Below are 17,417 nucleotides of genomic sequence, written 5' to 3'. Positions count from 1 at the left end.
AAGAAGCCAGCAGAGAGGGGCACTGATCAACACCCCACTTGAGGGAAAGGCTCACTGCACACAGAATCTTGCTTCACCCCATTTATGGAGGCTGTTCCAGAAGCAAGAGTGTCTGATTTTCCAGCAGGTAATCTTTAAACGTCCTCCCTGTTCAGCTCCCCAGTCTGGAATCCCTGCCTCAACAGAGCAGAACAGACTGGCCTCAATGTGCTGCTTACACAAGCTTGCTTCCTCCCGGGAGAGGTTGGCAGAAGTACACTGGCAGGTTACACCAAAACTAGAGTGCTCTATTGTAGTACGTAGTAGGTAGCCTCTGGAAGACGCGAAGAGAATGTGAGACTGGAAGCGCTAGCTTCCTGAGGCATGTGGCCACCCCTGGCGACAGGATGCTTACACCTCGGTTCTTGAGGGCTCAGCTCCCTCATTTTCCATGGTTACTATGGATACGCCCACTATGATCCAGAGGCCAAATGAGGAGTCTCACAGCCTTCTTAGTAATCAATGAAATGCCTACTCAACATAATCCATGTCTTTCACCTAGAAGAATGGCAGCCCACAGGAAGTGGGCAGCCTCATACAGTCCTGGTAGTTTCAACCGGTACAGCCCATGAGACCACAGCATGGGTATTGCTGTAACAGCTTAAAGGTGTACACCTTTGACACACCAGTTCCACGCCTGAGAAACATGTGTGTATGCGCATAACAGTATGTATGTTTGAAGATATAATAGCTAAGCCAATGAGTTAGTTCAGATGGGGGCTGTCTCATAACTTGTGACCTACATATACTATAAAATATTTTGTAGACAAAGGACAAATTAAAAGAAAGAAGAGCTACATGAATAAAAAGATCTACAAGACATATTATGGGAAAAAAGAAAATAACAAAATATATATATGATGCAAGCAGATTGATGCTTACAAAATAAAATTACATATATTTGTGTCTATTCAAGCTGATGAACAATTGCAGGATAAGCATCAAACTGCTAAAACTGGTTACTTCTGAGAACCCAGCAGGGAGGTGGTGCGTGCGGGAGGGGTGCTGGATGAAGGAGGATATTACATTTTCTGCTCTGTACTACTGCGTACTCTTTGAATGGGAGGGTAAGGCTTAAGAGCATAATATATTTGTGCATTGCCTATGTCACTAAAATAAAAATTGGACTGGTTAAAAAACACCACCACCACCACCAAAACATGGCTCTTGTTCTGGGGTGAAATTTCCACACCAATCTGAACAAGTTTGGTGCCACACTCTCAAGTCTTCCCAAGAGTGACTAATAAAGTTCAAGTCCAGTTTCTAAGCCACCAATGACCAACAGGATTGGGATCAACAGGCAACAAGAGCAATGTGGGATGTAAGGGAAACTTTTGAAAAAGCTCTGCGGAAGCTGCAAGCCTGTCCTAGCCTGAGCCTGCCCAGACCCAAAACTCACCATTCTGGGGCTTGCTACCTCTCACCCCCATAGAATGGTGGCTGGGGGGAGCAATTACCAGGATTAAGAGAACATCCTTTCCCACAGCAAAGGGAAAGCCACCTGCTGTCACTAGCAGGGCTGCTCCCAGCAAAGTCAATGAAATGGCCTGGCCAAACTCCACCTTCCCGACAAAGGTGTGCGCGTGCCAGGCTCCTCAGACTGCGGGCAGTGCCAAGACTGGCAGCCCTGAAGCCCACTCACTTGAGTCCCCTCCACTTTGGCAGACAGCCCAGGCATCTTTTTACATTCACTACTGAAATCCAAACTAAACCAGTATACAAATCAGATGGTTCTGCCAACAAAACAGCAACCGTGTGGAAAAAGGGGAGACAAATCAATGGTATCCTGGCTAAATGTGTATCTATTCTTTCTGCTTGGCAGTAAAAAGCACTTCTGTAGATTCAAATATTTTATTAGTATCTTTTTTGCTTCCCAGTAATAATTAAAACACACACACACCTACACACATACCTAAACATGAAGCAAAAAGGGAAACAAAAACAAGGGGCTTTGCTTAGGACATAATATTTAAGAGGCAAGTGTGACAGCTAACATCCCCAGGCAAAAATGCTCCTCCCATTAAAACAGGTAACCTGTTAGCACGAGACCAACTCACTGTGCACTTTAATAGCCTACAGCTAGAGGGCTGCCGAGTGGTGCCCTTAGGACAAGGAAAAGAGGTCAAATCTTGGCGGGAAAGGGGTACCATCAAGCAAAAAGTGGGGGAGCTGAGCCTTCTGAAGTGACTCACTGCAGAGGCGGCTAATGACTGCAATGCCAAGAAGCAGGCAATCCAATAAAGGGAGCCCTGGGAATAAAGGGAACCCTTCTTAAAACGAGGGCGCAGTCCACATAAAGCCAAAACCTGACCAGTGGCCCAAGCTAGGCAAGAACAAACTCTCTGAAAGGCATGGGTATCATGTAATCTGTAAAACTGAAGCCCAAGCAAGTTTATTACAAACGCTGGCACTGACTGGAGTAGAGGGCACGAAACCAGCCTATTACCAACATGGCAATCGTACATCCTGATGGCGACATGTGGACATTAGCCACCAGGACCAATCATCTCCCCTTGCTCTGAATCCGGTTCACCAGTGATGGCCTGGCTCCCACTGAGACTGCCCTCTTTAGGGCAGGGTGGTCCCAACCTCCTCAACGGGGCTCGCCACCACTGTGAACTCACCCACACTCCTCCCCTTTCCCAGCTAGCCCCTGCATGCTAGGAGACAAGTCAGCCCTATCCAGAGGCAGATCAACTCTTGAGGAACAGGCAAGAATGAGGATCACACTCCCTAGTAGATCCACCAGGTCCATCAGGGAACAGTAGGGTGTAGACTACACCCCAGGGAGGCTTACTTCATTGCGGGCCTTTTTCCGTCAATGCTTTTTGCTTTGTTTAAATGATCAAACCAGCATTTCCTAAATGGGGTCTAGGACCCTGATTTCCATCCTCTGAGATGCTGCTAGAAAGGCAAAAATGGTGGGCAAAGAGAGGGGAAGGTGCTTTCAGGTTTTACTAAGGCACCTTCTCTACCAGTCAGAAGAAACCAAAAGAGGCAACCTTGGTTTCTGCAGAGATAGCTGTCAGTCTCCAGTTAGCATCTGCAATACAGGGGGCCAGGGAGACACTAAGCACTATCCATCCTGGCACATCCCCCTTTCTCCATTACCACTGCCACCATCTTAATGTATTAAGTCCTTGTCATCTCTCATGCCATTTACTCCAATGGACTCATTTTCTCTACTCCAAATTTCACATTCCACATAACCCACAGAGTTACTTTCTAAAGTACAGGCCTACCACTCTCTCCCTTAATGAAACCCCCCAGCCTACAGGATTGAGTCCAGCCCTGCCAGGATGTGCAAGGTCCCTGCCCGCACAGGTCGAGTCACACAGATCTCAGCTAACACAATGAGTAACTGTAACGGGGTACGGGGGGGGGGGGGGGGGTTCCCTGGAATATTCCCATTCCTTGGTTGGAGGAAGGGGGAAGTGCATAATACCAGGTTTAAATAATTTGGATAACAATGGCAAGTTAATAGCCATTTCTTTCGTGAAGGGAAGTGGACTGCTGCCCAGGGTGAAAGGTGCACATGACCTTGAGAGCCTATAGTGGTGGCTCCTGACATAGCCAGGGGAGGCAGATGCCCTTGTGTCATGGGGAACTCTTGCCCTGATTAAAGATGACAGCTGAAAAAAGGTAAAAGATACAGGGGAACTGGCAAAAGTAGCACATCATAGGAGAGGCCGGATATGAGATCACATAGCAAGTTCTGGGTCGAGCATTTAAAATAAGCACAGGCTGAAAGAGTAGGGGGTCTGGTCCACCGTGAGGTCTACTGTGTAGGTAGAAGACACATGGGCTGAAAGTATGTAAGGAGCCATGTGGTCTGAAAGGGTGCAGAGGCGTGTCCCACCATGAGGTCTCGAGTAAGAAAGAGGAGACCAGCTGTGAAGCCTGTCTGAAGAAGACAGGGACAGATCTGATGGAGCTGTCTGAGGCCCTGCCTAACCAAGCAGATTCACGGGAGATACCTGGAGCTGAACTGTGTGACTGGGAATGCTGAGCTGCAGACTTCTGCTTCTCTGAAGGATATACAGAGAAGCTCTCGAGGCATGTGCTTTACTGGACCCCACCAAGATCCAGTGTAACACAGCACATGTTTTCCTGAGCAATGGCTGTGGAGGCTGAGGACAATGTACCCCAGATCCTAAAGGAAAGAGCTGCTGCGAAAGGATGGCGACTCTGAAACCCAAAAGTGCATATTCCAGAGAGGATGGAGATCTGTTTGTGCAACCAACTTAAGAAAAGATAAGGATATGGGGAACTTCTGGGCATGGTTTTGGCTTATGGTCTTTTGGGGAGCAAGGGAAGTGCTGGGTCTCATGGGAGGGGAGAGTTCTGAGCAGGAGCCCCCAAGGTAGGAACCCTGTAAATAAAAACCTGTTTCTTTCAACACTAATTCTTGGGTCATATGTGAAGATGTTACAGAAACAGGGGAGTCCAAAAACAAACCCGAGTATGCAGCTGGGAGATAGGGAAAAGGAAGCAGCTTTCAGGATGCCTTTGCATGCCTGGGGCTAGTAGCTGGAAACTTTGTTGCAAAAAGATCCGCTTTACTTCCAAGGCTCAGGAAGATGGGAGGGGTCTTGGACTGTGGGCTGGTACAGAAGGAGCCTACAGAGCCTACCTAGGGTTCTGTGAATGGTGAGAACTGTTTGCAACACCCACTGCGTCAGAGGACACAGTCAGGGATAGCTAAGCAGCTGCAGACATTTTTAGCTGGGTCTCTGGGGCTGGCTCTCTCTTGTGGGCTCCCTCCATGTGGCTTGGAGAAGGGCTCTCCAGGCTGCTTAAAGAAGAAGCTCTCGCCATGCGGTTTTGAGAAGGAGAGGAGATCCACGCAGTTTGCAGGAAGAAGGCAGTTTGCAAGGAGGCTGAGAATCCAGGCGTTCCTACATTGAGAGCTGGAGGGCACCACAGCACAGAAAGGACCTCCCCAATCAGAACTGAGTGATTGGCAGCTACTGGTAAAGCTGAACTGTGCCTAGGAAGTAGGGAAACGGTATTTCTGACTTTCCTAAGACTGGCCAGGTCTGGGAGGGGGAGGCAGAACTATGTGCAAATAAACAATTCTTCTTCTTTTCACCAAACTCTGGTATTGAGAGTTATAATTCTGGCGGCGGGCAATCGGGCCCCTAACTAAACAGCCCGTGGGTTCTGTTTCAATCGGAGCAGCCCAGGGGTTCTGTTACAAAGACACCACGTGGCGAAGCCCAGGTTTGCTCAGTTACAGAACCACTTACTGGCTAGGTGGGCACATACGTGTTTCTGTGCCCATTTCCTCCTCTGTGCATTGGGAATAACATGATCAACCTCCAGAGTTGCTGTGAGCATTAAACCCAAGTTGTAAAGAGCCTAGCTTTCTGAGAGCAAACACCACTCTGCCTATCCCCAACTTGGCTATGAAGTCTGTGCTCTTCATCACCTCGCTGCACTACTGCTTCCTAATGAATAAACATGAATTAACTCAAGAAGGCACATTCAAGATCTAAAAATTAAGAGTCATAAACATAAAAATTAGGCTTCCAAAATGTGAAAGAAACCAAAATTAACTCATTATCAAAATAACACAAGAGGAGGAAAGGAAGGGGAGGAGAAGGAAAACATTACTTCTGGGAGGAAATGCTTTTAAAGTATATAGCTCTATGACTTTGGGGGGGGAGGGGAGCTTCATTTGTTTCAAAGATTTAGGAAGATTACATTTCGAAAGCTCACAAAAAACACATTTTTAAAGAACTATTTCTTAATTAATACTTCAGAGAATTAAGAAGTACTTTTATAAACTGACTGAATCTTAATAAAATTCTCAGAGAAATTCTGGCATCAGTCACAACAAACACCCTCTTGGAATTTCATTTCCTTTTCAGCATACAACTTACTATGGAAACTCATTTATGATGCTACCACACCACACAAAATCTGCTTGGAACATGAAACCTTCAAAGCTCCATAAGAGCTTTATAGGCCTAGATGGAAATTGGCCCCATATTTAGCCAAATCTTTGGTTTATCAGATCTCTCCCATGCCAAACTTTCCTGCTTTTACTGTCAGATTCAACTCTTACATCTTCTCAGCCCATGTCTGCCCTGCCCCACCCCCACACCTTATACCATAGCTACTCCAATACCTCCTTCCAGCTAGAAACCCCCAAAATTTGGTATCTCTTCCCTACCCATAAAATGAATAAAAAAGGAGAGAAGGGCACAAAATGGGCAAAGGGAAACTAGGGACATCCATCTCCACCTTCCTATCCAAGACCTGTCCTTTCTGCATTCTGGTTTTGTTCAGTTCCCTCCTTTTAATGATGGAAGGGCCTGGAATATTTACTCTGTGTGTGGGTGTTGGAATGAGAAGGCAAAAGTGGGAAGAATTATTCGTAAGTACTTTTAAAGTGTACTTTAAAAGCCTTTTTCCCTTGAGGACAATTCCTACTGGAAGACTTAATCAATGCCATTATCCCAAGTGCCTGTGGACAAAGGGAGTGAAAGGGCTGATGCCACTCTTTACTGAGCACCCATGCAATTTGCAGGTATATTTCAATATAAGGCAGATAATAATACCCTGATTTTGTTACCGAGCAAAAGGGGGACCATTCACGTGGCCTTTTGGTGTAAGACCCAACAATTAGTGTTGAGAAAAACATGTCTTTATTTACAATATTCCAGCAGAGGAGGGGAGGGAGACAGCTGGGAGCACTCCTGTGCAGAGCCCGATTCTCCCATGAGACCCAGCACTTTCCTTGCTCCCCAAAAGGCTATAAGCCAACCCCAAGCCCAATAGTTCCCCATCCCTTATCTGTCAGCTCTCTCCTTCAGGATCTGGGATATGATGTCATCAGCCTCTGTATAATAGCCCAGGAAAGCATGTGCCATATTACACTGGATCATGGTGAAGTCCAGAAAAGGCACAAGTCCTAAGACAGTGTCCTCCCTATATGTCCCAAGTTCCAAGAGTCCAGATAGAGTCCGGGTCTGCCAGGCAGAGTCCTTGGTGGCTTCAGAGTCAGCCGGAGCTGGCACAGTCACAGCAGCAGCGTGCCTGCTTTCTTACTAGCCTATGCTGCATGGCCGGATTCTGACTGCAAACTGCATAGCTACTTCTCACATGGCTGCTACAACCTGCTGCTCCATCATACTTTTTCAATTGTGCTTCTTTTCATGGCAGATGGAGCCCTTCTTCCCATCAGACTTCATGGCGGACTGGTGGGGTCCTCCTGCAGTCTTTCAAACCTGGTAGCCCAGTCCACCAATGGCTGCCGCCTTTCTTTTAAATCCTAAATGCAGCCTGTGATGCAGTGGGTATGGTGACCAGTTATCGCCACCTGCCGAAATCTCGCACAGGCCCATGGGTTCTCCACCATCACTCTTATGGTCCAAGTTCCTCCCATCTCTCTGATGCCAGGCAGTGGCCACCACTATCTGCATAATTAAGAAACTATCTACCGCCCTGGCTGGTGTGGTTCAGTGGATTGATCACTGGCCAGAGAACCGAAGGGCCACAGGTTCGATTCCCAGTCAGGGCACATGCCTGGGTTCCACGCCAGGTCCCCAGTTGGGGGCATTTGAGAGGCATCCACACATTGATGTTTCTCTCCCTTTCTCCCTCCCTTCCCCTCTAAAAATAAATAAAATCTTAAAAAAAAAAAAAAGAAGAAACTAGCTACCAGCCATAGATATATGCAAAGTATCCCAAAAGCAGTACTATCCCCTTCCCCCATAACCAAAACCATGGGCTGTGGGGAATTTGGGGATCCTGTGCTGTAATAATTTTATGTATGCAAAAACCAGGCTCAGATGGGTCAGGATATATACTCAGGCGCACGAGACACCAAGACCCATTGACTCATAAGCTTCCAGTGTCCCCAGCTACTTATGTTAAAACACTGTCCTGGGTTGGAGGGTGCTTTACAGTTTACATGTTGTTTTCCATATACAGTACCTCATTTAATATTACAACCCTGTAGGATAGCTAAGAATTTTGTTTCCATTATTTTAAAAGGTTGTTTGGTTTCAGAGACCAACAGTAACTTGTGCAAGTCAGTTGTAACATAGAGCTATGCCCTTCCTAAACTGTTTTCTCACCTCACACTGTCTGATAAATGGTAGGGGCTCAAATGATAACTATTATTAGCATCATGACTTTCATTAATTTAACAGCCCTTAGTTAAAGCAAAATTTAAACACATACACATATATATATTATAGATAGTCTAAAGATTCAACCTCAATAATCGAGCCTTTACTTGTTGGAGAGGATATGATTTTACCACTACCTCAAACTCAGAGATAACTATCATACTAACTGCAGCTTCCAAGAAACTGACTGAAAAGGATTACTGATAATGATGTGGTCAAACTCAATATGGATTTTGAAAGCTACTAATGGAAGAAAACAGAAAATCAAGAGCATTCCGATATAAAATACAAAAAATCCTTTCCACATCATGGCTTGATCATTAATGTGCTGTTTGACCTGGCCATGTCATTTCGACTCTGTGATGACCCTTAGTGTCCAAAGCTCGATGGCCAACAGGTGACCTAGAAGTTCTAATATGAAGCTGCTCAGAAGGTCTGGGAATAGAAGTGAAATGAACAGTCATTACTTTAAGCTATTTTTCATGTTGTGCATCTAAGGCACTGTTTGCCTATTAATTACACTCACTTTTAAAGAAACCTGGGAAGTTCAGTAATGTCACATGCAACAAGAATCAGCTCACCAAACTCTCAAGCCAGAGTGAAAAAGATGACAGAAGTGTGGTGGTACTAGGATCCCAGCATCAGTCAGACAGAAGGAAATCTACGGTACCTTGGCAATGAGAAATCCTGGGATGTTCTGCGAATAAGTCTGCACCAGATCAGTCCAACTCAGCATCCACTCCAGGCTTGAAGGTTAAAACAAACAAACAAAAACTTTCAGATCCACAAATGAAATATACATAATTACTTGGTCAGCACGGTTTAGAGTAAAGATAGCTGAACAGCTTGCATGGAAACAGCGTTCATACTCCAAGTCTAGTACCAATTATGATTGGCTTTTGGTTTTGTCTTGCTTTTTCCAATCATTCTCACTTCTCATGTTTTAAGTCCATCCAAATTTCTTTATGAGAATAGGCTGAGGCTGATTTTGTATGGCTAATCTAGTCTCACAAGGAAAAAGATCTGTCTCCCTCAGAAACCTGCTCGTGCCTCCATCATACTATATAGTTCTATCTCTCTCTTTATACTCCATTTCACAGAGAAGAAAACTTAAGTCCAGAAACGGTGAAGGACTCATTCAAGCTCATACTCCTTGCTCAAAAGGCCCACAGTGTGGGTCTTCAGCTCTATCACTGTTGCAAATGACCTGGCATACTTCTGTCTTGAATACGAAGTTTATTTGGGGAAGAAAACAATAAGCCAGTATGAGTCATCTCCATTGCTAAGGGACACCACACAGGTTGCTCTAATTAAGCATCCTCCAGAACCACTTGTTTCTAAAATAACCAACCTCAGCCAGAGAATAAAAGGTCATGGTTTATACCCCCTTTGGGATACTCAGGACCCGGTGAGCAGATGTGCTTCTAGGTTTGGGGGACTGGCTAGCCTAAGTCACGAAATTGGACCTTGGCTATACGGGAGAGGGAACAGGGTGGGTGGGTGTGGGAGTAGAGTTCTGTTTTCAGACAGCACCCGGCGACATCTGATTTCATGGAGCTCATTCATACTCACCATGGAACCCCTAAATATCTCATCCACTCAGGGGTCCCTCCTCAACTTCCCCAGGGCAAAAGCACTGCAGTCTGGGAGGTAAATGTAGCAGATGGGGAGGGGCGGTATTCAACCCCAGCAGTAGAGGAAGCAATGCTTAGCTCCCTCCCTTACCCAGTACAGGAACTCCCCATCGGGTCTTCAGACGCCAGAGATGTCCCCAAACTCGGAGCCAGACCTTCTCTCAGAGACTGCCCCGAAATAGGCAGAGAGGAGGCAAAGCCCACTCCCCAGCCCTTCACCCCGCGGCCGGCTGGTCCCCGACCCCCAAGGCTCGTACCCCGAGGGGCCTCCCTCCTTCCCTCCTCACCCGCAGAGCCCCGGGCCAGACACTTTTCCACTAATGCCCGAGACCCTGAGTGCACGCACTCGTCTCTCCGCGCCTGCAGAAGACCTGCGTCTCCTACCTTCCCAAACCGGCGCCCCTAGCCGCCCCGCCTCCGGCCCAGGACCCCGTCTCACCGCGTCCTCCCGACCCCCGAGTCCGCCGGCATTCGCACTTCCTGCCCGGCCCACGCAGGCTCGCGGTGAGCCCCAACTTTTTCCCGGCCGTGGCCCGGGCCCCGCAGCGGCGGTGATTCCGCGTCCTGAGCCGCAACGGCCAGGCTGGCTGGCGTCTCCTCAGTCCCTGCCCGCCCAGCCCGCACGAGTTGCGCTCGGGACCCGCTCTGCTTTTGGGCCTCCGCGGTCACCCCGGCACGGAGGCGGAGCCCGCGTGGCGGGAACCGCGCTGTCCGGGCACCGGCACTCCACTCCAGTGCCGGGTTCCCGCGCCCGCCCGCTCACTCGCTCCGCCGCCGCGTGTCGCTCACCTCCTCCCGCGCCGCCGCCACTGCCGGGAATACGTGGCAGCAGCCGCCACCGCTCCCGCGCCTCCCCTCTCCTCTCGGCGCCCGCGCTTGTGGCTCCGGAGCGCCGGACCGCAGCGCCAGGCGCCCTCTGCCGTCGGGAAGCCGGATCTTCTCGCCCTAACCCTAACTCTCCGCCCCCCTAGCGCGGGCCTGGGCCCCTGCCACCGTCGTCTCTGCTTCCTCTGGCCAGCCGCGACCCCGCGGGGTCCCAATTCTCGCTTCCAAGCAGGGGCCGCGGAGCCCGGGAACTTGTCCCGCGTTCCGCGTTCCGCGTGCCGGTCCCGAGCTCGAGGCTACCTCCGGGAAGAAGCCCTGACCACTGCGTGCTTCCCCTGTTCCCGCACTGCAGTGGTAGAAGACTATACTTTAATACTAGGAGAGAAATGGTGAACACGAGAAACATGTATGCTCCTCTATCCACCACCAGCTCCGGATTTTACTATTTCAAAGGCGAGGCATTCAGAGACTCAGGAAACGTTTCAACCTGGGCCTAATGTAGTAGGTGTCCTGTAGGATCCAGAGGCACAGCCTCATCTATTACCCAAGCTGGGTCCTCAAGGTGTGCCCACTGTGTGAGCTGTTATACCCTCCTGTTATAGTTGAGGGTTGATTGCTATTGCCACATCCAAGGTCAGTCACGGCCTGTGGTCTGTCCCGGGTCACACAACATAAGCTACAAAGCAATCTGCAGATGGCTGCTACTTGTGCTGGGCTTGAGGTGCCCAAGAGAGGCCAAGCTATGAAAGAAGGCCAGTTGCTGCTAGTGCTGGGCCTGGGACAACTTTGTGAGAGGTACGGGGTTCCATGAAGCCAGATGCCACTTGTTTGAGAAAATGTAGGAAAATCTGAAGCATGGGCCAAGACAAGCCATTTGTATGGAAAAGCCACTGGCAAGAGCTTGGGTGGGCCTGAAAGCTGCTTGGGGCAGAGCCTCAGGGAATCACCAGGGTGGGGCCTCAGGAAATCACCAGGGTGGGGCAAACAGTGTGAGCCACATTGATGGAGTCTAGGATATGCTGGAGTCTCTGGCTCTGTCGGGGGAGGGGTCAGAAAAGGAACAGTGACCTCTGCCAGCACTTCTGTCTGAAAAACACTGCCCCCCAGCTTTCATCCTGATGCCAGACAGTTCAGTCCGCTCCCCCCAACACACACACCCTGTATGTCTCTGCTGTCCCCGTGCTGGAGCTCAGAGGTAGTGAGTTGAGTAAGTCTGTGTGCAGGCCTTTTAAGAGGAACTACCAGGGAGTCTAGCAGTTTCTGTCTACCACAGCCTCAGTCCCTACTGGGCCAGAAGTTATGGGGACTTATCTTCCTGGTACCGGAACCCTGGACTGGGAAACCTGGTGTAGGGTTGGGACTTCTCGCTCCTGAGATACCCCTCCCAATTTTTATTTGTTACATGTGGGTGTGAGACCAACTCAATCTGTGTTTCCACCCCTTCTACCAGTCTTGATGTAGTTTCTTTTTTTTTTTCCGCTGCAGGTGTAGTTTCTTTTTTAATTCTGTAGCTGTAGGACTTCCATTCAGCTCTATTTCTGATGGTTCTGAATGATGGTTATTCTATAATTTAGTTATAATTTTGATGTGGTTGTGTGAGGAGGTGAGGAATGTTTACCTACACTGCCATCTTGACCGGAAGTCCCTTAGTAGGCTTTTAAACCTCAAGATATCCTGACCTGGATTTGCTTGTTTTGGTTTTGGTTTTGTTTTTTGGTGTATTTTTTTTTTTAATCACACATACATGCATGCACATGTGTGCAGCTTAGCATGAATAAATGGGATTCACAATTCCCCACCTCAGACCAGCACCAAAGCCATAAGAGGCCCAGAGCTAACTGTTATCCAGGGCTTGTAGTCCAATAGACTTAGGTTTTAGATTTACCACTTAAAAGCTGGAAATCTTGTGAAAGCTGATCTCCTGGGTACTGTGACCTCATCTGTAAATTAAGACTAATAAAATCTACTTCATAGCATTGTCGGGAGGATTAATTGAGATCATGCATTATATGTAAAGCACTTTACACACACACATTCATGTATACTATAGTATCTCAATGGTAGCTATTATCAATATATTACTGATCAAGTGGTAATAAGAACTATGGGCAAAATGTAAAATAATGGCTACCTATCTTTCAACCTGAGGATAACTTAATGCCATGGTATGTGTGTTATTCTCACCTATCCACAGGGCCAGCCCTGGGAGCAAGGCCTCTCCAGTCCCTCCTCTCCCCACCCCCAGAATTAATTGGTCTTGGTTTTCATAAGAGCTGCAGAAATGGCTCTTCTGCAGGTTTTCCTCCTGGGTTCCTGTGACCAGTCTCTCAGTGTTTCTTTTCCTGCAAAAGCAGTGAACAGTTTGGGGCCCCTGCAAGCAACTGCCTCTTACTGTTTTCTTCTGGCTTTTCTCTCAACACCTGGAGGCCCTCTTTTCACTTCTGACAGTCTCCTTCCTGCTCCACACATAAAGCATCAGTAAAGTGGCATCTGGTAGGACTCAGCTGGAACCCAGCTCATCCACCTCAGGCTTTCTGCACCTCAGTCCCCTCAGCTGTAAACTATGAAAAATAATGTTTATCTGATCTGTGGCATTGAGAAGAATTGGTGATCCAGTCTGTGAGTGAAGTCCCTGGAATATATGTGTGTGTAATAAAAGGCAACTCGTCGTCGGCAGCCATCCGTCTCGAGAGACGATGGTGTAGCTTCCTAAGAGTCTATCTGCACCGCCGAGAATGGCTGTGCAGTCCGACTCGGGAGTGACACGGTATCTGTCTCCTCCCGTGTTGAATCGACATCTTGCGATGACGCTGGAGTGTCCTCTCCAGTGAAGCTGAAGCTACAGAGCCTGGGCAGGGTGATATGGAGGGTCTGCTGTTGCCCATGCAGCAGACCCCCCCTCTCTTCGCAGCTGAAGGATCCAAGGGAAAGACGGAGTCGATACAGCTTGGCTTCAGGTGCGCCGCAGGAGTTGCCGGTGTTGACTACAACGTCAAACCGCCTTAGGGACTCCGGCTCCAGATTTTCTGTCGGGGTTTACTCCCTTAGCCTTTCCCCTGAAGAGGTATGCCGCAAGGCAGCGGAGGTTTTTTGGAATCAGAGTTTTCCTTCTCTGATAGGCAACTATTGATCAGTTTATTTAATAAGCATTTAAGGCACATCTCCTGAGTGTTGTGCTATGAGAGTGAGGGAAACAAACCTGGGTGAGGTAAAGACTTCTACCTTCAAAGGAATTTGAGGTCTAGTGGAGGAGACGGTTGTGCACGTACTAGGGCAAAGGGTTTAGAGGGTGCATAAATGTTGCTAAATATGAAATTAGCGGGCCTCAAGTTCCAAAGTGGGGCAGTACTGCAGTGTGAATTGCTTAAATTTATTATAATTGTGAATGCCATTTTCTCTAAATATTATGTATATAACTTCCCAAGGCCACTGCTAAAAATTAATGAATAATGTTATGAGGCAAGCAGAGTCATCTGATATAGGATTTTGTCCCTTAATAAATGACTTCAAATGCTTTCTTATACTAGTAGTAACATGTATATTGTGTTGTTGTGAAAGTACATCATTTATAAGTTAAGTTGCATATCTTGCAATCCATGTGTAAGAGGGAAAGTTCACACATTGTTACACTAATAGCCTCCAATGAATTATACCTTTGTATACATCCCCGCTGCAGCAGCCCGCAGCCAGCCACCAGCTGAATGCAGCCATGTGAGTGAGCCCAGGCAAGACCAGCCAGAAAAGACCCAGTCAACCCAAGAATTGTGAGAAATCAAATGGCTGTTGTTTTAAGCCATATGTGTCAGGTGGTTTGTTATACAGCAATAGGTAACTGATACATCACACAAAGGCATTTCGGCTATTACAAGGTTTTGGTGGCATTCACCCAAGAGTCAACACGCTCATTAATGTTTTCTGTAAAGAAACATTCAATTAAAGTCACTATGTCTCAGCTTAGCAGAGTGGCCCACTTTACAGAATGCCTTCCTTCTGAGTCTTTCATTGAATTGGTTGCTGAGCCTAGTACTGTTTAAAATCCTTTGCCAGTCAACATTACAATGGGCTGGCAGAATCAGCTTGTAAGTGCTTTAAATATTAAAACTCCATGAAACACAACAGGTGTTACAGAGTTTGGTTGCATTTATCTCTCCCATTTTTTCATGAATTTATTCATGACAGCCATCTTGTTCAGTCTGACAAGTTTCACCTTAGGTATGACATATCAGATAAGGAAGGGACGTTAGAGTTCAGCTAATCCACCACCTCATTTTATAGATGAGGAAACCAGAACTAAAATAAATGAAAAGAGCCTGACAAATTTGTAGGGTTCTGGAGCCAGCTCTGAGCAGAACTGGGATGATCAATTCAAAGTCTTTATACTGTTCACTGGATTACTCTGTTTTTCTTTATGACATTTGTTTCTATTAAAAACCTCTGCCTCATGCTCAAAATATCTTGACAACTTTCTTTTGCATTTAAGATAAATCCAAACTCAGTTTGGTCCCAGGAGTTCTGGAGCTACTTGCCCCTGAAGAGGCACCAGTTCTGCTCTGCTACTCACCCAGCACACTGTCCGCTCAGTTTTGTCTGTTCTTGCATCACTCCACCCAAGATTCCAAGCCCTGAGAGAAAGTCAGCGTGACCTCGCTTGGTCACATGCCTAACCCCAGCCTGTGAAGAATGAGACTCCCCAGAGATAATCAGTGGGGCATTGCTCCCAGAAGAGAAAGTGGATCAAAGGTGACAACATCACTGAATGTCCACTCCATTATCCCTCAGGCCTCAGTTTCCTCAGGAAAGCTTTTCTGAAGCACTCCATCTGTTACACTCTGTCATGACACTTCTTTTTTTCCTGTTCTTATCAAATTTTATAATTAACATATTTATTTGTTTCTTTCTCTCATTGCACTCCGTCCACGAGAGAAGGGACAGTGTTTGCTTGCCTGCTACTATGTCCTTGTCACTTGCCATGGAGACTGGTGCATAACTGGTCCTCAATAAATGTTGAATGGATGAATGAATGAATAATATATGCCTTGTGGTTCTTCTGACTCATCCATATGACATTAGCTTTGTAGAAACAGGTGAGAAAAAAACAAAAAGAATATGATGAGATTAATTTGTGGAAGACACACCACACTGGATCGCTGTGTGATGCTGCGAAGAGGACAAGGACTCACATTCGGGATAAATAAGAAAAACACCTCCATGTTTCAGGGCATTTGCTGAAGTAGGTAGGAACCCTCAAAACTGAAACTGGTTTTGTGGCCTGGCTGCAGCTGCTAAGAGCAGAGATTGGCAGCCTATGTTCATGAACCAGCTCCCTTGGCCTATCCGTGCCTGGCTGTGTAGTGTCTACAGCAGAGGCCCCAGGCTCATCTGCCAATGGCCACAGATCCCTGGAGAGGTCTTTGTCAGTTCAGGGCCAAAATGAGAGCTTAACGGAGCAAAGTAAAACAAATGTATTCCATTTTTGTATCAGCAAATATTACACTTGTGATAGCTTGGGTGTTTTGTTTTTGGTCGTTTCTTGGCAAAATTAAAAGTTGGCAACCTCAGTTTCACCCCTAAACGTTTTTGTATTGTTCCTGGCCTATGCAATCAGAAAGCCTTAGAAATTACCAGAGACCTGGGAAACCCCTACTAGGGCTCCTCAGACACAGTACACTGTCCCTAAATCAACTCTTTTTTCTTGTTTTTAGTCATGTAGATCCAGCCTCTGTTTCCCTGTCTGCCTCACACCTACTTGGAAGTCATATTAGCCCCACTGGTTAGAAGTGGGGCTCAAGAGGCTTCACCCAGGATGCATCTGTGGCAGTGGGTTGGGAGGGAGCTGGCCATGGCTCTCGGGATGTCCTGTTGAAAACCAGGGTCTGAGTTTGAGGTCTGGTCAATGACCATGTGTGTGTGTGTGTGTGTGTGTGTGTGTGTGTGTGTGTGTGTGTGTGCTCATGTGTGTTACTGTGGTAGAGCAAATCCTTAAGTGACCAACACTATTCAATCATGGGCTACTTGACCTAAGAGAATATATGGTTTCTAATCCCTGTTTCACAATGAGGAAACTGAGACCTAGAACATTTAAGTAATCTACCCAATGCCTAGCTGCATGCAGTGGTCAAACAATTAACTCCTTTGGCAATGCTTACCTTGTCAGGTGCTCAATTGGTGTTAATCACAGTTAAATATGATATGAGTTCAAGAAGCTGACATTATGGAAAGGTCCTTCTAGAACTAAGCAAGGGTTGAAATTTACTTTCCCTAAGCTGAGTGGAAAATATCCAACTCCTTGTATTTGAGAAGTAGGAAAGCATTAAGTCCCATCCACTTATTCATACATTCTTACCAGGAGCTAGCCTACCCATTTCATGCACTTAGCTGGGATCTGAATTCCTCAGAGAAACCTGCCTAAGTTTTATGAGTTATTATAATAAAAGTGTCTTTTTCTCACTGGTGGTAATGTTATATATATACATATATTTTTAAACAATGACTGAACAAAATTATACCTACTCAATGCTGCAGTAAAGGTAGCCTTGCTCATTTTCGTAAAGCTGTAAAAGTCCATGTAAGGAAATGTTTTAAGATCTCTGCTTTCATTTGCACAATGGCACTGGAGCATTAATGAAAAGTTCAACCAAGATCTTCATGCTTGCTGCCTCTGGGTTTGTGGAATTTAAGTCTTCAGAGAAAGGATGGGAAGGAAGCCCTACACCACTCCACTGCCTGCACCTAAGCAAACTCTCAAGCCAAGAACACCAGTGGATTCTTTCAACTTAAT

At 46.9% G+C, this 17,417-nt stretch overlaps 1 protein-coding gene across 1 annotated transcript in view; it reads right to left on the bottom strand.

Moving 5' to 3' along the window:
- The window catches only part of LOC150018803 (uncharacterized), a 72,138-nt gene extending 56,289 nt beyond the window's left edge, over window positions 1-15,849 (bottom strand). Inside the window, exons 1-3 of the mRNA XM_090267333.1 lie at window positions 15,820-15,849; window positions 10,604-10,935; window positions 8,851-8,926 (exon numbers count right to left, since the gene is read on the bottom strand). Coding sequence (XP_090123459.1) covers window positions 8,851-8,926; window positions 10,604-10,935; window positions 15,820-15,849 — 438 coding nt within the window. The remainder of the gene's footprint in view (window positions 1-8,850; window positions 8,927-10,603; window positions 10,936-15,819) is intronic.
- Between the last annotated feature and the right edge of the window lie 1,568 nt (window positions 15,850-17,417).

This window comes from Furipterus horrens, unplaced genomic scaffold (assembly GCF_987537825.1).
Source record: "Furipterus horrens unplaced genomic scaffold, mFurHor1.1.pri manual_scaffold_2, whole genome shotgun sequence".
NCBI lineage: Eukaryota > Metazoa > Chordata > Mammalia > Chiroptera > Furipteridae > Furipterus > Furipterus horrens.
Note: the sequence above shows the minus strand (reverse complement) of the source record. Positions and strands in the feature narration are given on the sequence as shown.